This window comes from Girardinichthys multiradiatus, chromosome 20 (genome assembly GCF_021462225.1).
Source record: "Girardinichthys multiradiatus isolate DD_20200921_A chromosome 20, DD_fGirMul_XY1, whole genome shotgun sequence".
Taxonomy (NCBI): domain Eukaryota; kingdom Metazoa; phylum Chordata; class Actinopteri; order Cyprinodontiformes; family Goodeidae; genus Girardinichthys; species Girardinichthys multiradiatus.
This window is the reverse complement of record NC_061812.1, coordinates 18,285,080-18,311,725: the sequence shown is the minus strand read 5'-3', so window position 1 is coordinate 18,311,725 and position 26,646 is coordinate 18,285,080. Positions and strand designations below refer to the sequence as shown.

The window sequence follows — 26,646 nt, the reverse complement described above, 5'->3', positions numbered from 1 at the left end:
ACGTGAATCCATTATTATATTCCAGGGCATTTTTTAAAATGATGTTTAGCTATGAATCCTGGACCACAGTTTCTACCTGTAATAAATTCTTATCAAGTTGTACATTCAGCTGACAAATCAAAGAGTCGGTCTTCACTTTGATTGCTCCACATGTTCTAGCTCCTATTTCTGAAGTGGAAGTAGCATGTACTTAGTGGTAATAATACTCTGAATTGTAACAAATATTGTATCAAAAAAAAAAACAAATTTTGTGGCTCTGTCTCCTACTCAAAAGGTTTTGGCAGGCCACCTTTTTTGTACGTAAAGTAGCCTTGATGAACAATAAAGTGCTTTTAAACCACCGACTGCGTCTCTGTCCTGAAGCTCTTTTCATGTGGTTGTGATAAGAGAGACATTTCTGCAGCTAAACACAGTAAGTGTGGAAGGATGTCGAGTGCATATATTTCCATTACACAGAAACCACACAGTAATCTAAAGCTCTTTGATGTTGGACTGTAAGGAAAGATTTTATTACAGTTTTTTAGGTTAAATGCTAACAGAAGTGAATTAGCTAAGCTGCACCAAAGGAACTGAGATTAATCAGTCATGGAAAATGGCTTTAGGAAAAAAAAAAAAACTTTGATTTGTTGCATTTGTGTTTAGGACATTTGTTTCATTCACAACTCATGCTTTACTTTTAAACACAGATCTCATCTTTTTTTCTCACTGAGCTTTTTTGGGCAGACAAATAACCAGTAAAATGTTACATGTCTTAACACTCATACAAGTTTGTAAACACAAGACAGTGTAAGGTAAAAAAAAACCAGTAATTTCTAAAGATCTCAGGTTCTCCACTCACTCGCCTGGATTTGGTTCCCGTCTGGCTGCAGTCCAGCTGCACAGAAACATCTGTGAGCAGGTTTTCTCACAGGAATTACATGAAAGCTGCTTTTAGTATCAGGTGCTCTGTATATGTTTGGATCTCTAGTAAACAGAAAATGAGATGGATAGATCTGCTAAGTCCTCAAATGTGTTTTTGTGATTTCATACTTTACCTTAAAGCTTTTTTCTTCAAGCTGATAGAGCAAACAGATGTCAGCACTTTGCTGACAGACTCAACTAAACCTGTTTATTGCGGTGATGGGTTTATTGTAGCTAACCATTTAAAGACATATTTTAACACTCACAAAAATGTACTTGATGCAAACATACATGGTTTTACACACCAAGAGAAACTCAAGCTTTGTCTGCTTGTGAATACTTTTTTTTTTTTTTACCATTACTGCTTAGGTCTGATGGTGCACCTTGTGCCTAATTTATAGGGCTTGATGTTTTGTGATGTGAAAAATATGTCGGAGTGAAATCCTCCTGCTGCTCGTCTTTGGCTACTCCACCCTTCAGATGCTTTCATCATCACTCATGTCCCAAATCTGAAAAGAACAAAGAAACAAAAGAAGTCTTTCAGAGATAAAATAAGTAATGAGGCAAAAAAAAAAAAAAAAGGTGCTGTCTGACAAAGCGGTATTCAAAGGACGTCAGAGCAGCTTCCAGGAGACCTTTCTCTGTGTCATGGTTTAAAAGCTCCTGCAGAAGCAGGTTTTTGGGGCTTAAAGGTGGCCGGTGGGGTTTTCCTGCTGTCACATTAATGTTAAGTTTACATTCAGGGCTCTCACAAACATCTTGAGTAAATTTGTGACTTAAAAAATTATGTTTACCAGCTTGTAAACTCCTAAATACTGAAGTGTTTGTTTGCATTCTATCACATTGTACTATCACCATCAAGTATGTGAAGCTGAAAGATACAGTTAAAGAATAACACGGTACAAATCCAGCGTATTGTAATGTAAATTAATGCAAAGTAGTGAGGGATGTTGGTAATGCACTACAGAGGATACTGACTGTGAGTGAAATTCAGTAGTTGTTAAAATAATTATATTCAGCTAAAGAAAATGACGTCTGGTTTATAAAATACACAGCCTGGCATGCACCAGATTCATAAAAGCTTTTAAAAAAACATTACGGTCAATTACTGCAAAGAGCTTTCTGACCAGGAAGAGACACACAAACACACAGAGAAACCGGCTTTGCAAGAGTGTGTCGGTAAACAAAAGTGGCCTTCTCATGGCAGCAGATTCCTCACATTCCCCCACTGTAAAACGTAATTCACATGCCTCCTCCAACACTGACTGGAATGCTACACAGACACAACTGTGACACACACACACGCTGCATTCCTCAGTTCAATACTCAAAGAGCTGAGACATAACGTCCCAGAAACGTAAGGAATTCCCTAACCCGCAGGAATAGAAAAAACATCAACCTGCAGGCTTTGATTGAAATTTTACATTTTCTTTATATTACATTTACAGCTCTAAAAAATGTAAGAAACAACTGCAAAAATCCAGGAGTTTTATTTTAGGTATGGACCCTATTCTATAAACAATTGTACCAACATTTCTCTCATACTCCAAAAAATATATATATCAAGCATTTATGTGCAGAAAATGAACAATAGGTCCAAAAAGTTGTGTTTTCAGTCCTGATACCACATAAAAAGCACAAGTTCATATTTATTTTCAACCAATGCAATACTAATGAAATAACCCTAATTTTCAGTCTTACACAATATTGCCAAAAGTATTGGGTCCTGCCACCACATCAATGAATTGTGGTGTCACAATCACTTCCAAGGCTGCAGTTGTATAAAGTTTAGTGTGGAGAAACTTGACTGGCCTGCAGAGTCCACCTTTGGGATGAATTAGTTTATGCAGGTACGGGCTGAGCTATCAGGGATGTTGGGAAGAAAATGCTGCAAAATGAGGAGTAATGGCTCCTTTCAGATCCACAGAAGCATTCAAATACTAAAGACCTATTAAGCTGAGCTTGTGGTTATTTGGGTGATACAATACTGGACTTTAACAGTTTATCTATCCAAACAGGGGCTTTGAGCAACATCCTTCAAGAAGGCTCCTACGTTGGTTTGACCGTGCTAAATCTGGTTCCGTTATTGCGAGGGACTCTTGAAGGTTCCAGAACCCAGCTTGTATTACCGACAATTCTTGAAACTAGGAATGCATGATATCAGTAACATCAGTATTCCCCAAGGTTAGAAATTTTTTAACATATCGGTCTCGGTCCGATAAATAAAAGTGGCCCAAAATTAACAACCAATGTTTTTTTTCATCTGCTCCTTCAACCACCACATTAACGTGGTGGAGGGGTTTGAGTCCTTCATTGATTCCAGAGGCTGTTGTCCCGAAGTTAAATGCCCCTGGTAGGGTCTCCCATGGCAAACAGGCTCTGCACGTGACGGGTCAGAGAAAAAGTGGTTCAGCAGCCTCTGGAACCCTGCTCTTTGAGAGAGGGTGGACTCTCTTCTACTCTGGAGGAGTCTCCCCAATCTGAACCCGAGTGGTGTTCTGTTATTGGACTTTTGTGCTAGTCACGGATTGTCAATAACAAACACCATAATTTAAGCATAAGGGTGTTCGTCAGTGCATTTGGCACCAAGACCCCCTAGGCCGGAGGTCGATGATCGACTTTGTAGTCGTGTCTTCGGACCTTCAGCCACATATCTCGTACACTCGGGTGGTGAGTTGGATCCCCTGGAAGAGGAAAGAGCTGGACAGAGTTGGCAGGCCCAAGCGTGTAGTGAGGGTCTGCTGGGAACGTTCAGGGACGTATTCAACCTCTGGGAGAGTATTTTCCGGATCCCGGGAGTCCGAGTTGACCATGTTCTCCCACATCTATCGTCAATGCGGCTGCCTGTAGCTGTGGCCATAAGCTCTGTGGTGCCTGTCGCAGATTCAATCCCTCAACCAGGTGGTGGTCACTGGCAGTAAGGGATGCTGTGAAGCTGAAGGAGTCCTATCGGGTTTGGGTGGCTTGTGGACCTCCTGGGGCAGCTGACAGAATAGACAGGATTTCTAGGCACAGTCAAGGGCCATAGGAAGTCTGGTTGGGGGACCAGTGGATTTTGTCTCTCCTTTTGTGCGGATGACATGGTCCTGCTGGCTCCCTCTAGCCAAGACCAACAGCATGCACTGGGGCGGTTCAGAGCAGAGTGCGAAGCGGCGGGGATGAGGATCAACTCCTCCAAGTCTGAGGCCATGGGGAGTTCTTCCCTCAAGTGGAGGAGTTCAAGTATCTTGGTGTCTTGTTCACAAGTCATGGGAGAATGGAGCGGCAGATCAACAGACTGATTGGTACGGCCGCCGCAGTGATGCGGACAATGCGCCGGTCTGTTGTGGTGAAGTAAGAGCTTCGCATTTCGGCTCAGCTCCCTCAGGAGGTGTTCCAGGCACGTCCCACCAGGAGGAGACCCAGGGGACGGCCCACGACACACTAGAGGGACTATGTCTCTTGGCTGGCCTCTGATAAGCAGAAGACGACGATTGTTTTTCGATCTTCATGTGGGGAAGGAGAAAGGATTGGTCATTTGTTTTGGCATGTGACAGTTATAGTGATGCAGCACAGGATGGTGGGGTGTTGAACTGAAGTAGAGAAAACAATATATATAATATACATACATAATACATAATATGCATAATAAACAATAATAAATAATATCTGTAAATATTGGTTATCACCCATAACAGCAATATTAGTATTGGATATCGATATCGGCCCAAATTTTCATATCAGGGCACCCTACATAAAACTGTTATAATAACAGAGATGAGAAGCAGCAGAGGTTCAGAGGTGCAGGAAGGTGTCTGGGTGTCTCTCTGCTTCATTCAGTTAAAGATAATATTACTAAAATCTCATCTCAACTCTTACTTAAAGGGGACATATGCTGTTAAATCCTTCCTTTTCACCCTAGAGTACAAAACAACAGCATACAGATGTTGCAAATGCACCTTTTATTAGATATGTGTATATTGTACATTGTAAATTTGTATATTCTGTAATGCAAAAACAGAACAAAAGAGCAAAGTGTACCGGAGTCAAATTCCTTGTTTGTATGCACTAACTTGGCAATAAAGCTGATTCTGATTAAACCATTTAGTTGTGGTCTAAAGTGGAACTGCAATGCATTGGTCTAAACTCCTTGTTATTGTAGTTTCACAGGCTCGTCTTTTACCCCTGTTCAGAGTTTCGTCTGAGATCAACTCATTTTGGTGCCGCAACACCTGGAGAGACTAAATTTAACTTCTCTGCACTCCTATATACTCCAAGTACACAACAAGATGTATTTAAAGGCTAAATATGTGGATTTTGCATGATATGTCCCCTTTAACACAGCCATACGTTTTAGTAGTGGTTTTCTCACTTCAATGTCAGATTGAAGAAAATGTCTAATAATTAATTTCATTTATAGCAGTCTGTTCTATTGAAGAACGGACTTATCTGGTTATCATTTTAAATAAACATTTTGAGAATGACTCTTTTATTGAGATTATTGTCAAATTACAAAGGTAGAAGATTCTGATTGTTCCCAATGGTTCTCCCAAAACAATCATAACTTGTTTCTAACATTGTTTAAGTCTCCTCTGAATAGTTAACCTACATGCTAAAATGTAATTGTAACAAAGGCAGGAAATGCAAGCGCATGCTAAACACACACGCCAATAACTGGAACACTTGGCGTAGGCTGAGACACCATTGTTTTCCCACATTCTAAGTTTTTAACATATAAATGCACCAAAAATGGACGTGGAAGAGAAATACACACATCAAACCCAATAAACAAGTGTTTTTACAGCGATCTTTACAGGTAAAAATTGTAAAAGCAATTCTACTTGTGCTGGATTCTCTTGTTTAAATATATTTCTACCTCAGTCAGATTTCAGTTCATGATTTATTTAGCCGTTTGTTTATGCTTTGGCAATACTCAACCAAATAAGAGAGATTACCACACATCAGGCTGAAAGGCATTAGCACCAAGGAGCCTAGAGTTGCCTAACCTGTTCTGTTCCACGTCGACTTGTCTTGTTTATCCCGCAGTGTGTTGTCAGAGTGAATTTGAAGGGCCAGTGTGGAGAATCAGTGACTAATTTATATCAAAGCTGGACGCTCTGCATTTCTGCTCCACTGCAGCTGAGGAACAGCCATCAGGACAGAAGCAAAGAGCTCTTTGAAAACCAGCGACATAGGAGCCCCTCTCTGGATGGCTGCCATGCCAATCTAAGGCTGCATGTGTGTGAGTGTGTGTGTGTGTGTAATCTTTTGTTAAATGGAAAGAGGGATGGAGTGAGTGGGAGTTTTTGAATTAGAGGAGGTGTGTTGGGGAGGATTATGTAACATGAATAGCTTGAGCAAACTGAAGCCAACATCCTTACTCCACTCTTTAAAGAACAGCTGAATAGTTGGGATATTTCTCAACCTTTTCCCTCACTTGGTGCAACGATTAAGCAGATTTCTGCAAAGCCCAAATCAGCTCTGGCCAATTAGTAAGTTTGGTGATTTTACAAAGCTTAAGTTTACAAACATTCCTAACCTAGACGTAAAACAGGGAAAACAAGACACAGAAATATAAATAATTATTGTTATTTCGATAAGCTACTCTTTACTAGCCTTTGTCCCCAGGGACAGCTGCTTAGACGTTACAATAGAGGGCTCAGGTCTTACATAAGTGAAATCCTACCAATCCAGTAACCAAAAAAACAAACACTATGCTACATCGAATCATGAATCAAATTTCATTCAAAATACAAAACATACTCCAAAAAATCCTTCAGATCTTCACTTATTGTGGGTTTAAATACCAAAACAACAGCACCAATGGCTGAATGTTTCATAATGTCCAGTAGTGAGCTGCATATAATCTTTGTGGGAAAGTGTTTGTAATTGGCCGTGCTCCGGCTGATATGACAAGCATAATCCGGGCTAGTTATTGAAACACTGCTGAGATCTGATCAGATAGAGCATAGGCTTTAGCTGGAAGCAGAAGCTGCTGAAAACCCAGCCAAGTCTCTGCTGCTGCTGATTGCTGCTCTCCCATAAACACAACTGCAAGCCCCAGCATGTGGGGTTTCAGCAGCCTTTGCCACTCTGCAGGCCTGGAGAAAAGCACTGCTTAGAAAGAAATAAAGCCAGACGTCCTTTCATTTTCTGTGCTCTAAATCAGTTATTCAAGAGGGGACCTTTTTAAGATTCTTTGTGATTTCACTGCCATTGCCACTTTCAGGCAGATGACTTAGTATTGTGGTTCAATTGGCGAGCTGTTTTAAAACCCTGAGCCTTCACGCAGGAGCACATCCTATGTGCGGGTGGGCACAGTAGGACTCCAATTTCTGAAGCCCATTCAGCTAGGCAGCGACTCAACCACTGATAAACTGGGCTATTAAAAACACATCTGCTTTACATATTAGGACTGACACCAAAGCACAAAGCGCAAAGTCAAGCTTTCATCATGGAGACTGGCTCCATCTGATATGCAATTAAGAGGACCACACAGACTGATGTGGTTTAGGGCTGCTGGGCGCAACGACTAAGTCCTGCTGGTTTAAAAACAACACATGTTGGGAAACCCTCTCAGTCTGAATTCACGTTCATTGTCTGTTATTGTGTTTGTGAGTCTTTACAGAGCTAAATTAAGCAGTTATTTGTCATTACATGCAGAGTAGCTTCTTTAGCGAGATGTAGTTATGCCCATTAGAAAGGGAGAGGGATATCCCTGCTTGGACCAAAACCAGGATTCTGGAGCACTTATTTTTGTTTCCCACTATGTTATTTGTAGCTTTGTTTTATTTGGTAGTGTCTTGGTTTTTAACCAGTCCATATTTCAATTTGTGGATTATGCTTAGTATAAAATGTATTAATGTGAAAAAAAACCCTGACAAACAAAAGTTTTTATACAGATCGATATGTCAGAATTAGTCAGAATCTGTTGACCCACTGGGTATTAGCTGAGATCTCTTTGGTGTGTTCCATCTACACTGGTCACTTGGTCAATCAAAAAAAATCAACTCAACACTCAAGCCAAAATTACAACTCTGAAAAAAAAAAAAAAACATTTCTCACCCATAAAAAGCATCGTTAAATGTAAAGATACATGTTTTTGCTCTGTTGTCAGTTTGTATTTTATTCATTTAGAAACATACAGTGCTTTGCAAAAGCACAAACCTTAATGTATTTTTTGTGATGGACAAACACTAAGTAGCACAAATTGAACCATGTTTCACTGCAATTACAGCTGCAAGTCTTTGGAGTGTGCCTTTGTACATTTAAAGATATTTTTACAAAATAGCTCCATTAGATTGGGTGGAGTGTGTCTGTGAACATAATTTTTAAGTCTTGGCACAGATTCATCGATTGGTTTTCGTCCGGATATTGACTGGGACACTTTGACACATTAATATGTTTAAGCCATGCAGTGTAGCTCTGGCTCGGGTTCCAGCAGAGGTTCACCTTCTCTGTCCCAGTCTCAAGTCTTTTGCAGCCTCCAACAGCTTTTCTTCTAAAATTGCCCTGTACTTAGCTTCATCCATCTTTACATCAACTCTGATCATCTTCTGCTGAATAAAACCATCTCCACAGCATGCTGTTGCCACCACTTTGTTTCGCAGTGGTGATGGTGTGTTCAGGGGTGTGTGTGATATTACTTTTCCACCACACCTAGTGTTTTGTAAGTAGGGAAAAAAGATTTTCATATCATCAGAGCAGAGCACTTTCTTCCACACGTTAGGTGTTTTTTACATGGCTTTTAAAACTGAAAACAGAACTTGTTTTGGCTTTCTTACAAAAATAGCTTTTTTTTAAGCTAGTGCACAACTGATAACTGTGCTGTCAACAGATTCTCCAACCTGAGCTGTGGATCTCTACAGCTCCTCCAGAGTTAACTTAGGCCTCCTGGCTGATTTTATTCACTAATTTAGAGACTTCGGTTCTGCTGGATTTTATTTAGAGGTATTAGTGTAAAAGGAGATTAATAAATCCAGGTCACACTTTTCAGATTTTTATTTGTAAATAATAAAACCATGCTTCATATTTCTCCCACTCTACAATCATGCTCTACATTTTGTTGATGAGTCACATAAAATCTCAATAAAATACACTGTTGTAGTTGTAACATGTCCATGAGGTAGAAATATGCTTCCAAAGCACTGTGATACATTATCGCTTTAATTAGTATAATTAGCATGTATTTCTAATAGCACTAAATATTTACTAACACTGTGATTCAAAAAAGCTGGATCAAAGAACTTAAACTACAACTTTTCCCTACATCAGAAAATAAAACTCTGAATCTGCTTGCCCTCAGGTATTTACCATAGATAATCTGATCAAAATAATGTTGGTTTATTCATCTATCAAATCAGGAGGTTATTTAATAAGCCAACACCAAAGATTTCTCATAATTCAAAATGGGAACCTGCTCAGAGAGTCTCAGACCTTCATTTTTTTTATGACATATTCAGCGGTTAACAGAGTCATCAGCAGAGAGCGGATCAAACACCAAAGAGGGGTGTCTGCTCAGAAAATTTTTGTTTCCTCTAACAAATGATTTACATCTGGGAGTGTGGATTACAGGGCTGAAGGGGTTCTTCCGCTTTCATCCTACTTATTACACCCCCCCATGAACCTCCTGAGGGCAGATTTTACGTCCATAAGGAGGACAGAAGACCCCCAAAGTGGCTTCAACAACACAGACAGAAGCGGAAGTCAATAAAAGTAGTTTCTATACAGTTCACAATAGTTTAGTAGCTGTAAACCCTGACCAACTATCCACATAAAAAACAAAACATGAACGGCTTATGAAGGTTTCTTTTTTAGCTCAACTGCTTTGCTGTCCTCTCTTTCGGGAAACCACACTCCACTCCTCATGAAACTACCGAGAAAACATAAAATTACCGTAACATCAACAACAATAGCAAGTGTGTGCATGTTTATGTGTCTTCGTGGTTACCCTGTACTGCTGAGAGAGTGCTCTAGCCCCACTCCCACAATGACAGCTCACATATAAACCTCCTATATTCGAACAAACAAATGATCTGTGGCTTCTGGCTGCAGGATGTAAATAAATAATGCAGCTTTGGGTGTAGCCTCTGTGAGGCGTCTGTTTCCAGCTCAGAGGAGTGTTCTGCACTGAAACGGCAGCACTTTGAAGTCGACTCAGGATGAGACTTAAAAATCACCTGAGGTGCTGCCAAAGGACAACCATAGAGTGTTTTATCAGGAACTGCAGATTTCAAAGGGGGGAAAAAAGAGCAAAAAAAGAGCAAAAACATGTTTTACTGTGTGTTTATCATGATATGTATCTTAACAGCTTTTGTTTTTCAATACAAACATACAACGATCTACACTGGATCTAAAAAGTGTACAGACTGCTGTGAAAACAGCAGGTTTCTGAGACATGAGAAATAAAGCCACGATAAATTCTTGCAAAACCTTGTCCGCCTTTAGTGTGACATATTTCCACCTTTTGGTTGCATTTGAGCAATCAGGGTGCTCCCGACAATTTTAGAGAATCTAATTAACTTGAAATAAAGTTTACCTCTCCTGTAAGATTTTCCTACTAATTTCTCCCTTAACTAAAGCCATTGGTGGCAGATAGGTTACAAAGGATCACAAGAATATATTTGTACAAAGGTATCAGTCAAGTAAAGGTTATAACAAAATTAAACTGCATTTTATATACAAGACAGCCATCCAGGCCGAGATGACATTAAAAAACTGAATGTCTCTACAAAATCGATGAAAAGGAAAGACTGAAACTGGCTGGGGAGGATGACCGGAGCCCAACCATAACCCTGAAGAAGCTGCTAGAATTTCTGGTTATTACTGGTTGTGTTCTATATGTAACAACACACTCCTGTGTTCTCCATGTGTTTGGACTAGAGAGAGACAAAGACCCTTTCTTCCCAAAAAAACACCCAAGCCTGGTAAAATCTCATAGAGGCTCATGGTCTGATGACACCAAACTTGAACCTTTGGGCCAAAGTTCCAAAAGGTATGTTGAGTAAATAAATAAGGTGGTGGCAGCTCAGTTCAAGTTCAAGGATTTAATCTTAAGCATCAACAAATCAACATAAAGCAATAAAGTTTTAGAATGGGTCCAGAACTAATTATGAGGGGAAATCTGTGGGTCACCTGAAGAGGACTATTGGCAAGAGTTATTCTCATCATCTGACAGATTTGGAGAACTTCCAAAGCGACTTCGTGAACACTAATGTTTTGACACCATCAGTGTCTTCATTAGCGTCTCAACTGAACACAGCAACGGTGCAATTAACTTGAGGAACTTTTGCAAGGCAAACTGGGTAAATATTGTGAGGTAAAAACATGGGATGCTGACAGACTTCGACCAAAGAAGATTGAATGTTGACCCTAAATCAACAGTGCTTCAACAGAGCAACAGAGTTTAAGGGTTTGTGCAATAATGCAACTAGGTTATTGCTGATTTACCGATTTAAAATTTTCCCCTCTAAACAATATATTTGTTTTACAGTTCTAAAGGATATATGGTACATTTAAGACAGAAAACAACTGTTTAAATGGCTTCTAATGGTCACATTTGTTTTTTTCACCAAAACAAAAACCTGGAATTTTAACAAGGATGTAAAGACTTTTGAAACCGACCAGGAACCCAGATATTAACATTTAAGATTTTAGCCTTCTGGTTTGCTTTTTGAAAGTACCTTCTGTGGAAGCAAAGGTTAATCAACTCAAACATCAACAAACGTTATAGATAGGTTATAAATGCATTGTACATAGAAATTCCAGCCTAAAATATACCCTCAAGCAAACTGAAAGATGTCCAATAAAGCCAAACACAAGAAATGGAAAAACAGACTGAGAGAAAAGAAGAGTCTGGGTTCATTAACATTAACAAAGCAGCAGGTTTGTTATTAGATTTAAATTATTACATCCTGGCATTTAAGATGTATTTGCCTCTTGCACAAATTGTAGAAAAACATATTTAGCGCTTTAATTTTCTAAGATGAACCTTCAGCGTCAATCTGTGAATGAGAAGACAAAGTGTCATTTTCAAGTCAAAAAAGGTCAACTGGGATTAAGAGTGCTAAACCCTATTCAGTCTGAATATCATTTTTCAGTACCACACTAAAATGATCCCGCAACCACATGTGCATCGAATGAAGTATGTGTAAACTGGCTGATGAAAGAATCTGCATTACCCATCATCAGCAGAAAGGGTGACCTCATACGGTCCGGTGTACAGCCAAGAATTGCTGCAGCTCGCTGCATTCCTTACTACATTCCTCAATTCCTTAAGCAACCCTGCACAACAAGGCAAAAATCTGCTATGAGGCTGCTTCACCAGCTAAGACATGCCTTACAGTGAGGTGAAAAGGTCACGGAAAACCCACATAATAACAAGACAAAAAATATTCCCCAAAGCTTTTCCTTTTTTCTCACAAATAAGGAATATTAGAGGGATACAAAAGGTAATTATTGTTCCAAAACAGGATATTGGAAGTTTCTTAAATGTATTTGGGATAAGCATTATCTTTTAAAATACATTCCTTTGTTTTATGGTAGTGGAGAATAAAGTTTACTGGCATTAATCTAGTTTTTCCTGAGTTAAATCCATTCTTTGTAGATCATTGATAAACGCAGCAATCGAGAATTCTCCTAAAATATTATGGATCAATATATTTAAGCATCTGCTATAGTGTTTCTACTAGTATGTCATATTAGTTTGTTAATTTATAAAGTATGTAATGATGTAATGAGCAATAACTGTTTGAATAAAGTAAATATGCATTATGGAGTTAGCTCAGTAATTCACAATTAAACCTAATGGTTAATTGTCCTTAAAGTGGAGACACTTTACTTGAGTGTTAATTTTATTAACATCTTCAAGAAAATCAGATAAAAAAAAATATATGATTAAATTATGCCAAAGTTTATGATTGTATTTTAGATGACACCATAGATCTTAAAACAGCAAAACAACATGATGCACTCTTTAATTTTGCTTCTACCTTCTTCCACAGACAAGTCAGAGTTCCCTAAAGATATGCCTTTTATTTACTTAAAATTAGAAAGAAGCTAAAATTGCTGCACAAAACTAGTAAAGAGCAACAAAAAGTAAACATTAGGTTAAAGTGAATGCAAGAAGAAAATTACTAATTTAAATGAGACGTTTTTGTATAATTGTATCCATAGATTGAACAGGGATGTAAAGTTCACACTCATTATTTACTACTCTTTTTGTATTTAACAAACTTTGATGTTTAAATCAAACAAGCGTGGTTCATCTTATCTATTTGTAAAACTTTTGATGCTTTTTTTTTCCATTATATTTTGCTTTTTAAGCCTTCCTACTCTAAAATTATTTTAAAAGTAAGTATTTTAAGGAATACAATTTGATAAATCACACATTCAAGAGCACACATTTCATAATTGTTTTTAACAAAATCACTGGTGCCACCCTTATTTGCAGGCCTAAATGTTACTGAAGTATTTTTGGACTTTATCCTTAATTATTAACTTTTAACTTATAATCCATAACTTACTATGCCCTGCCCATTTCTTTAAGCTACTCTTAAAAATAGGCAAGATTTGCCAGCCTGCCATTTCAGTAGTTTTATAAATCAAACTGAATTCTCAGTCAAGGTTGCATCCAACGGTTTTCAATATCTGGGAGTTTTCATTACTCCTATCTTTTACAACCTTTTTGATAGAAATGTTTTCCTTCTCATTGAGAAGTGTAAACGGGACATGACCCGGTGTTACTCTCTCCCCTTTCCGTAACCAGCAGAATTAATCTTCTAAAGATGGTGATCCTCCTGAAATTCCGCTACCTGTTCCAACATATTAAAGTTTTTATAAAAAGATCATTTCTATGTCTGCAGGAACAGATGCTATCCTCTTTAACACTATATTGACAAATCAATGAATTCCGGTGTTATAATTACTTCCATGGCTGCAGGTGTATAACGTTAATGTGGAGAAACTTGACTGACCTGCACAGAGACCTGACCTCAACCTTTGGGAAGAATTGGAGTGGAGGCTGCCATTTTGATTTTCTCATCTAACTATGAACACACTCATAAACCTTGTGAAAGATATTTACAGAATAGTAAAAATTGCTATTGCTGGCAACGGTGGGTCCTTAAACAATTGGACCTTGTAGATTAAGAATGGGATGTCATCAAAGTTCATGTACATGTAAAAGTAGACAGAGTCTGGCAGGCCTCCCCTTATTAATAAAGCTTTCTTAATACTCCCTAAGAAGCTGGGAGGTCTGGCATTATCCAATTTCAGTCAATACTATTGGATATGCAATATCAAAAAGCTCTGCTGGTGGCTTAACAGTAGAGCTGATTGATGTCCCTCCTTGGCCTAAGTATAGCTGAAAGTTCTCTTTTCAACCCTTTATCAGCACATCACTTCCCCTGAAAATCCATAAGATGTCAATGAACCCTGTGGTAACTAACTCCTTGAAAATCTGGATTCAGTTTCATAAACACCACAGTTTGCCCATCGTGTCAGATCCTACTTTGCGTACCTATTTCGTACCTACTTCGTACCTTTTTGGCAAAATAAGGGCCTGTTCCGGGTCAAGGACCTTTATGAATGAAACACTTTTACTAACTTTACAGAGCTTACAGCTAGGCTTGGGTTGTCGCACTCTCATGATTTCTGTTTCCTTCAAATCAGACACCTCATCAAATCCAGCTGTCCTCACTTTCCCAATCATCCACCAGGGTCACTGACTAACACCTTGCTCACCCAGGACCCTACCCAAAGACGCTCAGTTTGTTTGATAAATAGCCTTATCAGTTGTCCTGATATTTCCTGGACAGCTCATCTCAAGCGAATGTGAGAAGAAGAAATAGGGGTACGCATACCAGATTTTCAGTAGAACCTAATTTTTGAGTTGGATTACCCATTCTCCATGTGCTAGACATGGTTTATTACAATGTAAAGTTCTTTTTAGAGTACACTACACAAATGGCAAAAATGTGTCCATCCATTAGTGAGTTGTAATAGATGTCAACACTGTCCAGCCAACCAAACTCACATTTTTTGGTCCTGTCCAAACCACTCTGACCTTTGAAGCCAATTATTTGACACTCTGGCTGCAGTGCTCAATGTAGAACTCAGTCCGGACCCCAGCTCGGTTTTATTTGGTGTCCATTATATTTTGCTTTTTAAGCCTCTCTACTGTCCTTGTTTCCCCTTCAACCTATCCAAAGTGAGTGAAAAACATGTATTTTAAGGACTCTAAACCAACTAATGGCTTCTGTTTAATAAAAGGCAGAGTACAAAAGTCTACACAATAAGCAGGGCTTGTGTTAATATTGCTTCACAGTAAAAAAGTTCATTTGATAAAGCACTTCCAGATGTTTTGGTCCATGTGATGCGTTGCTGGAGGTGTGTCTGTTTTTACATGTTGATGTGGTTTAGTAAACTGAGAACAGATCTCAGGATTGTTGGGGCCTACAGTGTGGATGTAACACACATGGCAGCTAACACCACCAACATGTAGAAACTTGCTAGCACTGAGAAGTCCAAACAACTGTTTTTATTTTTTAGAAGTGCAGTTTTCTAGAACTGGAAAGCATAATTATGGTTCAACAGTGATTATGTAGATCCTCACTTTTGTGCCTGGGTGCACAAAACATGCTGTTTTGAAATGATTTCTTTTACTAATGAAATCATTTTCATGAAATCCTATTTTAGGGGGGTGAGGTAAGGAGGTTTGTTCTTCCACTCTACTTTGCACAGTTGTTTTAATTCAGCCACAGTGGAGGGTTTTTTTCCCACATCATCGCAATCTCAATTAGGCCCGGACTTTGACTAGGCCACTCAACAACAATCATGAAATTCGTAATACTTTTGACAACACTGTAGATTGTCTTGGCAAATACAGAAAAAGTGGGATGGGAACCTTTCACATTTGATCCAATACGGTACCGATACCTCATCCCTGGGTATCGATATCAGTACTCAACGGTACCAGTTTTTGGTACTTTTGTGTGTTAATGTGGGAATAAATGTGGGAGTAAATTCAAATTTATATCTCAATATTAACACTTTAATATATCAAGACAACACCCAGCTGTTTGTATTGTAGCATCTCAGTTGTTTCAAACATTTCTTCTCCCATCGCTAACGGATGCAGGCGTGTTATCGGTGATGACAAAAATTTTGCAATCTTCAGCCTTGACAAAAATCTTGTGCTTAACCAGGTGCTTTCTCAGATTAGAAGTATTCCCGCCACTGGCCTTGCACTTCGCATCAAAAATATTGCAGCAAGCATAATCTGCATCACATTTTGAAAAGTGGAGCCCTACTTTTGAACGCTTTCTATCAGCCATGCTTTGGTGACTGCACCAGTGGCTCCTGACGTCATTACGCTATTGTGCATGCAGTGCTTTGTTCATGTCCGGCATGGAAAGTCGCCCAGTCTTCCACTCCTTCAGTGTCACAATTATGCATTTGTGTACGGAAACATGGTACAGTTTAATTTTACGTGAAACGGTACCGACGGAATTCGGACGGTACCTAAAAAAAGTACCGAGTTCGGTACCCATCCCTAAGAACAAGTACTCCTAATGTGAATGACCAATCTGACACAACTCAAGAACTTGATCATTTAAAGCTGTACTTAACGTAGGGTCCACATGTAATCACTGTAAGTTGAAACATCAAATGAAAGACTACTAACTGCCTCCTTCTCCCTCTTAATTTGAAATAATAATGTTGTCCTGTTCTATTTCCTGCAGGGATCCTCTGTGTTCCCTCTGATATCTTCATTGTTCCAGGTCTATGGCTCTCATGGGGAACACAGTGAACATGGTGTGTCATTCACTGCACACGGGTGCACGTCCTATTCATTGAAGCTTGGGACAGGAAAAGGAAAACAAGGCGGGTGGAGTCAGGAAAAGGACGAGAAGCTACAACTTAACCTCCATATCTCTTTTATACTGGGTCAAATTCAACAAAACACTGAGCCCCATAAGGACCTCCAAACATACAGCAGTAAAGCATGTAACACTGACTTCAGAGAGTTTATATGCTTAAAAGATGAGCAGTCTGTTGGATTTTTCTATAAGAACCTAAATTATTTTAAAAGTAAGTATTTTAAGGAATACAATTTGATAAATCACACATTCAAGAGCACACATTTCATAATTGTTTTTAACAAAATCACTGGTGCCACCCTTATTTGCAGGCCTAAATGTTACTGAAGTATTTTTGGACTTTATCCTTAATTATTAACTTTTAACTTTTAATCCATGACTTACTATGCCCTGCCCATTTCTTTAAGCTACTCTTAAAAATAGGCAAGATTTGCCAGCCTGCCATTTCAGTAGTTTTATAAATCAAACTGAATTGTATTGAATAGTGCAGACGTGTGCCTTATTAGTCAATAAAGGGCAAAAATGCATAAACTCACCCATGACTAGGGTCAGAGCAGTATTTTGAATTTAAACAACTGAAATTATGACAAAACAATCTGGACACAGGCCTACCTCGGCACGCATAAAGAGAAGCGTGGTGATGGAGGTAAAAAATCTCCAAAGCTCACTGTTGGAGAACTGCAGCAAAGAGTGTCATCTTGGGCTGCCCAAGTCTCCATAACTACCATTAGACAGCATCTACAAACCAAACTGTTGTTTAGTTGGCATGCCAGGAAAAAAGCCTTTTCTGTCCTACCATCACAAACGCTTGCTGAATGCCGCATAAACTTTAAGTGGGGCCGTGCTTTGCTCAGATAAGACTTAGGTTAAGCTTTTTGGCAATCTGGTGTAAACAAAGGGTGAATATGTAAAAAAGAACATCAAATTCACATTTAAGGAGTAGAATCTGTGATGCTGTAGGCCTGTTTTCTTCCAAAGGCCCAAGGAACGTTGTTTAAGGTGCATCCTATACAATGCACTTTATTTATAAAGCACTTAAAACAAACAGAGACCAAGTGCTGTACAAATAAAATAAAATCAACATATAAATAACACCAGTAGAACCAATAAAATTCAAATGTGGAAAAAAATAACATAAGATCAACATAAAACCAACCCTAATACGTAAGTTAAAAAAAAAAAGTTTTTTAAAAGAATTTAACATTTAAAAATGTCTAAGGAGGCTGTCTGTCTTATGTACAATGGCAGATAATTACAGAGTTTAGGAATTTAATCTTTAGGCACAATGCTACTAGCAGCCTGTCACACTCTTTGTTTCTATTTCTTTGGCTGAACCTGTAGTTTGAAGACATGGCTTTAAGGTACTATTTATCTGCAGATTATACATTTTTAAGCCTTTATGTTTTCTGAAATACCTGCTCAATAGCTTGTTAGCACAAACAGCAACTCTGCCAATCATATGACAGCAACTCAATGCATTTAGACTGGTTGGGGGCTTTATAAACTGCTGATCTGCTGGGACTTTCATGCAAAAGCAATCTCAGGATTACAGAGTGGTCACAATGGAGAAAATATCCAGTGAGCAGTAGCTGTGTGAACGGAAACGCCTTGTTAATGTGAGAGGTCAAAAGAAACTGGGTAGAGTTGGCAGAAAGGCAACAGTATTTTAAATAATCAACATAAAATACATCACAGAATGCACAGCAGCTGGCTACAGCAGCAGAAGACCACGCCGGCTGCCACTCCTGTCAACTACAAACAAAAAAATGGAGGCCACAAGTAGCACAGACTCACCAAAATTAGACAACATATTGAAGAAACGTTACTTGATTTGATGAGTCTCCAACAGTCAGATGGTAGGATCTGAATTTGGTGTAAACAACAGAAAGGCATGGATCCATCCTGGTTTGTACCAATGATTTGGGCTGCTGCTGGTGGTGTAATGGTGTGGGGAATATTTAATGGGCACATTAAGCATCTGAACAGTATTTAAATGCGACAGCCTACCTGAGTATTGTTTATAACTATCTCCATCTCTTCATGACCACTGTGTACCCCTCTTCCAATGGCTACTTCTAGTAGGTTGATGTGCCTTGTCACAAAGCTCAGATAAATTCAAACTGGATTCCTAAACATAATAATGAGTTTACTGTATTCTTAAGGCCTCCAGTCACCAAATCTTAATTCAATATTGCACCTTTGGGCTGTTGTGGAACAGAAGACTCATATCATGGATGTGCAGCTGACAAATATGACAAATCATCATAACAGCAGGGACCAAAATTACAGAGTAATATTGCTGACAACTTATTGAATCTATGCCATAAAGAATTAAAGCTGTTCTGAGGATAAAGGGATGGGTGGAAGATCCCATCCAATCACAGCTCAATTATGTATTTTTAAAAGTATAACCAAGAGCACCTTTATTTGACACAGACAAGGAAGCGTTACTAGGATTTTTGCTTAACAGGTAGAATGTCTTCATTGGAATAATGGTTTGCAACAGGTTTTAGCAACAAACTACAGTTTAAAGCAGGAAACAAAAACAAAGAGGGCTAAATCAAGTAATCAGATATGTAACCCATGACAGAGTAGAATCAGATAAATCCTGTTTTTTATTCCACGTTTAACTCTCCTATCAAGGTCTGTTAACCCTCATGAACCAGCATGGATCCGGCAGAGAGCAGGACTGGGCCACCGATAACCTCACTTTTTTCTGCCCTGCTTCAAAACAAGAGCCACAGCTCAAGGCTATTTTCCACACTTCACCAACTTTCTTTTACCTGCCTGAAGGCTCCGTGCAAGTCCTGTCACATTTATACAGCAGCACTCCCCAAATGCCAAGTGTAGGCTTTGAAGTGTAAAGTCAGTGGAGTTCCCCTTCATTTGCACTGGAGCCTAAACCTGAATGGCTGGTTACATGAAATTCTGAAATTCACACTTCTTTTGTTTGCTTATGAAACAGCATTAGTACCAATCCTCACATATTAGAAAATTATTTCACTTTGTAAAATGTGCATGCCTAACTTGCAACTAATAATTGATTTGAAAGAAAGTTTTGGAGCTTAATTGATGAATTGTGAGACTAGAAAGGCTGGTAAATTTTCATGATAAATGACAGAAAAGAGAAGTAGCCTGAAAGGGGCATAGGTTTGAGGGAAAAGTCAAAGAAAACCTGGCTGGGAGTACAAGTGGCCTGACACTGGTTGAGAAAGGACAAGACTGGTTTTAGAGGAGCTCTGGTGGGAACTGCATCAGTGCTCAGGTCCCAGCAGAGGTCATGTCCCCTTCGCTGTGTTTTCATAAACTCCTGAGTCGTAGGATAATCAAAGAAAGCAAAGGCATTCTCAGCATTTGGCCCAGAAGGCAAACTTTGAAATCAAACCACATAATAGAATAATGACAACCTGGAGGGAATGTAAAGACTTGTCTGTACTTTCTGTTCTCCCCATCTCTGCCAATGTCTCTGATTTTCTTTTTGTTACTTTAAGTTGGTCAGACTCCATTAGCTCCATCACCTCCTCTTTCTCTCAGTCGTAAAGGCCAGCTACAACAACAAATGGAGTCTCTCTTGCATGGGTGTGGTGGCCTGTGGAGATGCAGCTGGGTCCTGTTGTTTCTCCTGAGGCAGCTCGTGCTTCTATTTAGGACAACGTTTTGTTCATCTTCTAAACTTTCTCTTAAATAGTTGACCATTTTCTTATCCTTCTGGCAACAATGGTTATCTTCTATTTCTCTGAACCTTTGGGCACTTTCCTCAGAAACACCATTTTGTTTGTTTGTGTGTGTGTGTGTGTGTGTGTGTATGTGTGTCATACATTTGACAGGTCCTAAAGCTTTACAGTTGTTGTTTTTCCTCTTCCATTTCACGTAATCCAACAGTCCCCACCTCCCACTTCCCTTCCCCTTCACCGCTCTAAACCCTTCCCTGGTTTCCTCTGACACATTTCCTGTACAGTAACGCTTATCAACACTTTGTGACTCTTTCAAGTGATTAATTTAGCCAAAAAGAACCTCAGGCTGAAACAAATGTAGAGCTTACTTTTAAAAGAGAACTTTTACAAACACAAAGAAATACTTGCTAAGATCATCACGACTATAATTTTTTGAGCTTCTTTTATTTTAATTGAGCTACAAGTCAATTAATACTCCTACGACATACCTACATATTGTCATTTTTATCCTTCCGATTTCGCACCCATCATATCCATGGACTTGACCTCTACATATTTGTTTTTTCTGAAGACTTTATATAAATCCATACTTGTATTTCTTACGACTGATAAAATATGACAGATTACAACCACCACACATGCCACAATAACTCCAAGAGACCTTATGCCAGAAATTATTTATTGGAGTTATTTAACCACATCTCATTACAGTTAACAAAGGAGTAGATAATACAAAATTACTTTAAATAGGACGTCCGGTGGAAAAGAGAAATGAGTAGATGCATGTATCATGCTCTCCTGCATTGACCTATAAATTATATTATTTTCATCCCAAACCTGATTAGGTTCTTACCCTGACAAACAGTATCTTTTTTTTAAAAAAGCTCCATGGCCTCTGGAACCAGGCTGATTAAACAAAAAGAGGCCACAAGAGACAACTCACCTCCTTCAACTAGCCAGATAAGCATGCCCACCCTGGCTAACTTGGTGGAAGTCCAAATCAGCGACCTTACCTGCCGACATCAAAGTGGCGTTTACCTCTATTGAAGCTAAACTGGACACAATACAAGCTACAGTAAATGACCTGGGCGTCTGAAGTCTGAAGACCAATGTCAACATGACGAAAGACACATTCAGGCCCTCCAAGCATCATATTTCACCATATCTGAAGCTTGTGCTAAGATCCAAGAACATCGACTAATGTACATTAAAGCATTATTCTGCCCCATCTGGGTAATGTCTATAATAATTTTTTTACTAGAGGTAGACTACCCCCAACCCCATGTGAAGTTAATATTTCCCTTCTATTAAAAGACAAGGATCCCTTTGAATGCAGCAGTTGTTGGCCTATTTAACTTCTGAACGTGGACCAGAAGATTATTGCCAGGTACAAGTCACACGTTTACAGCAGGCCCTTCCTGCAGTAACATCAGATGACCAGTCTGGTTTCATGGCTGGAGGGAACTCATTATATATTACAAGGCAACTTTTTAAGATTATCAGGCTGCCTGATCCTGTGGTAGCAGAAGAGATCATGTCATTGGATGCGTAGAAAGCATTCGATAGAGTCGAGTGAACATATTTTTATTATGTCCTCTTAAAATTCAGTTTTGGGTCCAATTCTATTGCATGGATTAGACTATTTAACAACTCTCCCACTGCCCGCGTCCTTATAAATAGAGAGAGATTTCCCCCTCGTCATCTGCAACCCCCCCCCCCCCTCCCCTTTTTTTTAAAATTTGTGTTAGCAGCAGAACCTCTCGCCATCTTGCTTCATCGAGGGTCAGGAGCAGAGGGCATCACCAGAAATGACATTATAAGCTGTCTTAGTATGCTGACGACTTGCTGCTATATGTATCAAAACTAGTTTAATCTTTCCGGTTATTATAGACATTTTAACTCAATTTGGCAAATATGCTAGTTGTAAATTAAATCTTGGTAAAAGTGGGCTTCTCCTGATTAACCACCTATCCACAGTCTTCCTTCTCAGTCAAGGTTGCATCCAACGGTTTTCAATATCTGGGAGTTTTCATTACTCCTATCTTTTACAACCTTTATGATAGAAATGTTTTCCTTCTCATTGAGAAGTGTAAGCGGGACATGACCCGGTGTTACTCTCTCCCCTTTCCGTAACCAGCAGAATTAATCTTCTAAAGATGGTGATCCTCCTGAAATTCCGCTACCTGTTCCAACATATTAAAGTTTTTATAAAAAGATCATTTCTATGTCTGCAGGAACAGATGCTATCCTCTTTAACACTATATTGCCAAATCAATGAATTCCGGTGTTATAATTACTTCCATGGCTGCAGGTGTATAACGTTAATGTGGAGAAACTTGACTGACCTGCACAGAGACCTGACCTCAACCTTTGGGAAGAATTGGAGTGGAGGCTGCCATTTTGATTTTCTCATCTAACTATGAACACACTCATAAACCTTGTGAAAGATATTTACAGAATAGTAAAAATTGCTATTGCTGGCAACGGTGGGTCCTTAAACAATTGGACCTTGTAGATTAAGAATGGGATGTCATCAAAGTTCATGTACATGTAAAAGTAGACAGAGTCTGGCAGGCCTCCCCTTATTAATAAAGCTTTCTTAATACTCCCTAAAAAGCTGGGGGTCTGGCATTATCCAATTTCGGTCAATACTATTGGATATGCAATATCAAAAAGCTCTGCTGGTGGCTTAACAGTAGAGCTGATAGATGTCCCTCCTTGGCCTAAGTATAGCTGAAAGTTCTCTTTTCAACCCTTTATCAGCACATCACTTCCCCTGAAAATCCATAAGATGTCAATGAACCCTGTGGTAACTAACTCCTTGAAAATCTGGATTCAGTTTCATAAACACCACAGTTTGCCCATCGTGTCAGATCCTACTTTGCGTACCTATTTCGTACCTACTTCGTACCTTTTTGGCAAAATAAGGGCCTGTTCCGGGTCAAGGACCTTTATGAATGAAACACTTTTACTAACTTTACAGAGCTTACAGCTAGGCTTGGGTTGTCGCACTCTCATGATTTCTGTTTCCTTCAAATCAGACACCTCATCAAATCCAGCTGTCCTCACTTTCCCAATCATCCACCAGGGTCACTGACTAACACCTTGCTCACCCAGGACCCTACCCAAAGACGCTCAGTTTGTTTGATAAATAGCCTTATCAGTTGTCCTGATATTTCCTGGACAGCTCATCTCAAGCGAATGTGAGAAGAAGAAATAGGGGTACGCATACCAGATTTTCAGTAGAACCTAATTTTTGAGTTGGATTACCCATTCTCCATGTGCTAGACATGGTTTATTACAATGTAAAGTTCTTTTTAGAGTACACTACACAAATGGCAAAAATGTGTCCATCCATTAGTGAGTTGTAATAGATGTCAACACTGTCCAGCCAACCAAACTCATATTTTTTGGTCCTGTCCAAACCACTCTGACCTTTGAAGCCAATTATTTGACACTCTGGCTGCAGTGCTCAATGTAGAACTCAGTCCTGACCCCAGCTCGGTTTTATTTGGTGTCCACCCACTTAAATTATCTAACCTCTCATCGGTAAAGTGCTGTGTGCTTGCCTTTACAACCCTCTTAGCCATGCGTCTTGTTTTACTTAAATGGAAACATGCTCAACCCCATTCACATAATAGTTGGCTTAGAGAAGTTCTCTCATCAAACCTAAAAAAAATTAGATACTCCCTAGTGGGTTCTTTATAGACATTTAACAAGATCAGGCAACCCTTTCTAGAATATTTACACAAAATAACAATTTTGTCAGAATAAGTAGATGGCCTCCAGGTCAGTTGCACTTTTTATTTTATTTTTATTGATTTATTTTTTCATTTTAGGTAGGGGGGTGGTATATCTCTGTAGACATCATTAGACAGCGTTCTGCTAGCTGTTGAAGTTGTCATTGACGTCAACCAACATCTAATATAGCAAATATTAAACTGCTTGTGAATCTAAAGACATTAGACTTGTTATTTGCAATATGTTCTTTATTTCCTCTGTATTTGAATAAAATATTTAGAAAAGTCAGTTGTCAAAGTAAGTACAATGTGATCCATGTACAGTATGAAACAACCTATGGCAGACTGATCTATTTGGTCCCCAAAAAGTGGAGTGCAAAGCAACCAAATGTACAAAGGTATGAAATGGCGCAACAACTGGCAAGGTTAGAGAGAAATTAGTTTTTTTTTTATGAAGCTAGTATTACATGGCTATTAAATCAAACCATCCATTCAGAGGAAAATAATGTCACACTGCACTTTCAGGGGTGGGAAGATTAGGGAAAACTTGTACTCAAGTAAGAGTAGCAATGTTTTTGTATACTTTTACTAAGTAGAAGTAAAAAAATTGTGATCCAAAAAATTATGTGCATATAAATGTTAGAACAGTGCAAAGTACTTCCGGTGACTACATTATACTATTTACAGTATATTCACTTGACCTACAAATAACACAGTAGGCTCAGCAGATAGAAAATAACATTATAACAATGAAGCTTGTATAAAAACAGTCTCAGTTAAGTCTCAGTTTAACATAAACTGCATGTTTTGGATAAGACATGTTTGTTGTTCATACAGTGAAGTAACTAGAAAAATGGAAAGCCACAAAAATGTAGTAGTACAGTGCAGAAAAACTACCCCTGGAAGTACTTTTTAAAAAGTTACTCATGTAAATGTAACTTGAGTAAATGTAAGTAGTTACCTGCCAGAGTTCCGGTCTGTACATGATTACATTAGGTAAGGGAGAGTTTCTATTTCATGTCTTTATTTTGTTTCTTCTTGTGAGCTATTAGTTTGCGCTTCTGTTCGCAGCCACTGCAAATTCAGGCTAATTAACTATTAGGAGCAGCAACTAACCAAATGGCAATAACAGATCAACTTCAGAGGCAGCGTGTGTTTCTGTGCTGCCAGTTCAGACCTGCCCTTCCTTTAATTACAACTTTGAGACTATAAACTAACAGACATGTGGTCAGAGCAACTATTAAACACCAGTGGGGCCCCCAGCGGCACAAACACAAAAACACACACACACAAAAGAACTTATATTCAAAGACAGCTGTGCACGTTTTAACACGAGAGACAGTTTTCAAAGGAATAAAACAGCCCAAATCCAAACAGTTTCTCTTCGTGTGTCTAAGTTTTTTACATGTCTCTTTTTAAAAGACAGCAGCTGTAAAATTGAGAAACAATGCTGTCTAAAACATCAGGTTTAAAAGAACCTGTAAATCACAAATGTATACAAGGAGATTACAGAATATAAAGCAAATTGCCTCGTTCACCAACAGAGGAAGCAATCTTTTCATCTGATGATAAACAAACCAGGCAGTCAAAGCCTGTTTACAGATTTATCAGAGAAGCCTGCACTAGTAATTAATGCTCAGGGGGAAGAATCATCCAGTCACAAGCCTTTTGCACCACATGTAGACCATACTGTGAACCACAAGGCTAAATGGGGTTCAAACAGATGTTCCAGAGCAATAAACCAAGCTGCGCGAGAGGCGTTTTGAGTCACTTTCAAATCAGAAAGCTAGGGCACCGAAAAATCACAGTTCGTTACATGCAATTAATTAATCAAAATGAATGTCACAGTTTGGTAAATTTTTGATAATAAAACAAATTAATTTGCATTTATCAGTGAACAGCAAAGAATATAATGTATCTGAAGAGAAATAGACAATGGCAACATAAAGCTTTTGTTCTATCCATCTTTCTTCCTCCATTGGCACTGCAACAGTGAACTATAGTGAAACACATGTAATTACAGTCACTTTGGCTTTCGATAATAATGTAAAGAATCTAAATCCCATATTTAACTGGCTTCGAGGACTTTCAGCACTGCAACATTGACAAAACGTCTCTGTTCCCAGAGTGATGCAGTTATTACTTGTAGGTTGAACTATTGCAGTTATTTTTTAATCAGAAACAATTCTGTAAAACATTTTTAGTTCATTCAAAATGGTGCAGCAATAATTCTGAGAACTAAGAGCTATTTTAAATTGTTCTTCTTAGAAAGCCCTCAATAATTAAACTGCATCATATATCAGACTTCTGAATGATCCATATGTTCCTTACAAATTACTTCTCTCAAACTGCAGATTTACTGGTGTTTCCTAGAGTTAAAGTAGAATGGGAGGCATATATTATATTTACCAGGCTGCTCTCCTGTGCAGCCAGCTCCCAGTTTTTGCTCATGAGGGAGACATAATGTTGACT

At 38.8% G+C, this 26,646-nt stretch overlaps 1 protein-coding gene across 3 annotated transcripts in view; it reads right to left on the bottom strand.

Annotated features, from left to right (window-relative positions):
- Positions 1–480: 480 nt before the first annotated feature.
- Positions 481–26,646, bottom strand: part of atg7 (ATG7 autophagy related 7 homolog (S. cerevisiae)) — a 104,726-nt gene continuing 78,560 nt past the window's right edge. For all 3 annotated transcript variants that reach the window (XM_047347015.1, XM_047347016.1, XM_047347017.1), the window contains exon 19: positions 481–1,409. In XM_047347015.1, coding sequence (XP_047202971.1) covers positions 1,377–1,409 — 33 coding nt within the window. In that variant the 3' untranslated portion in view covers positions 481–1,376. The remainder of the gene's footprint in view (positions 1,410–26,646) is intronic.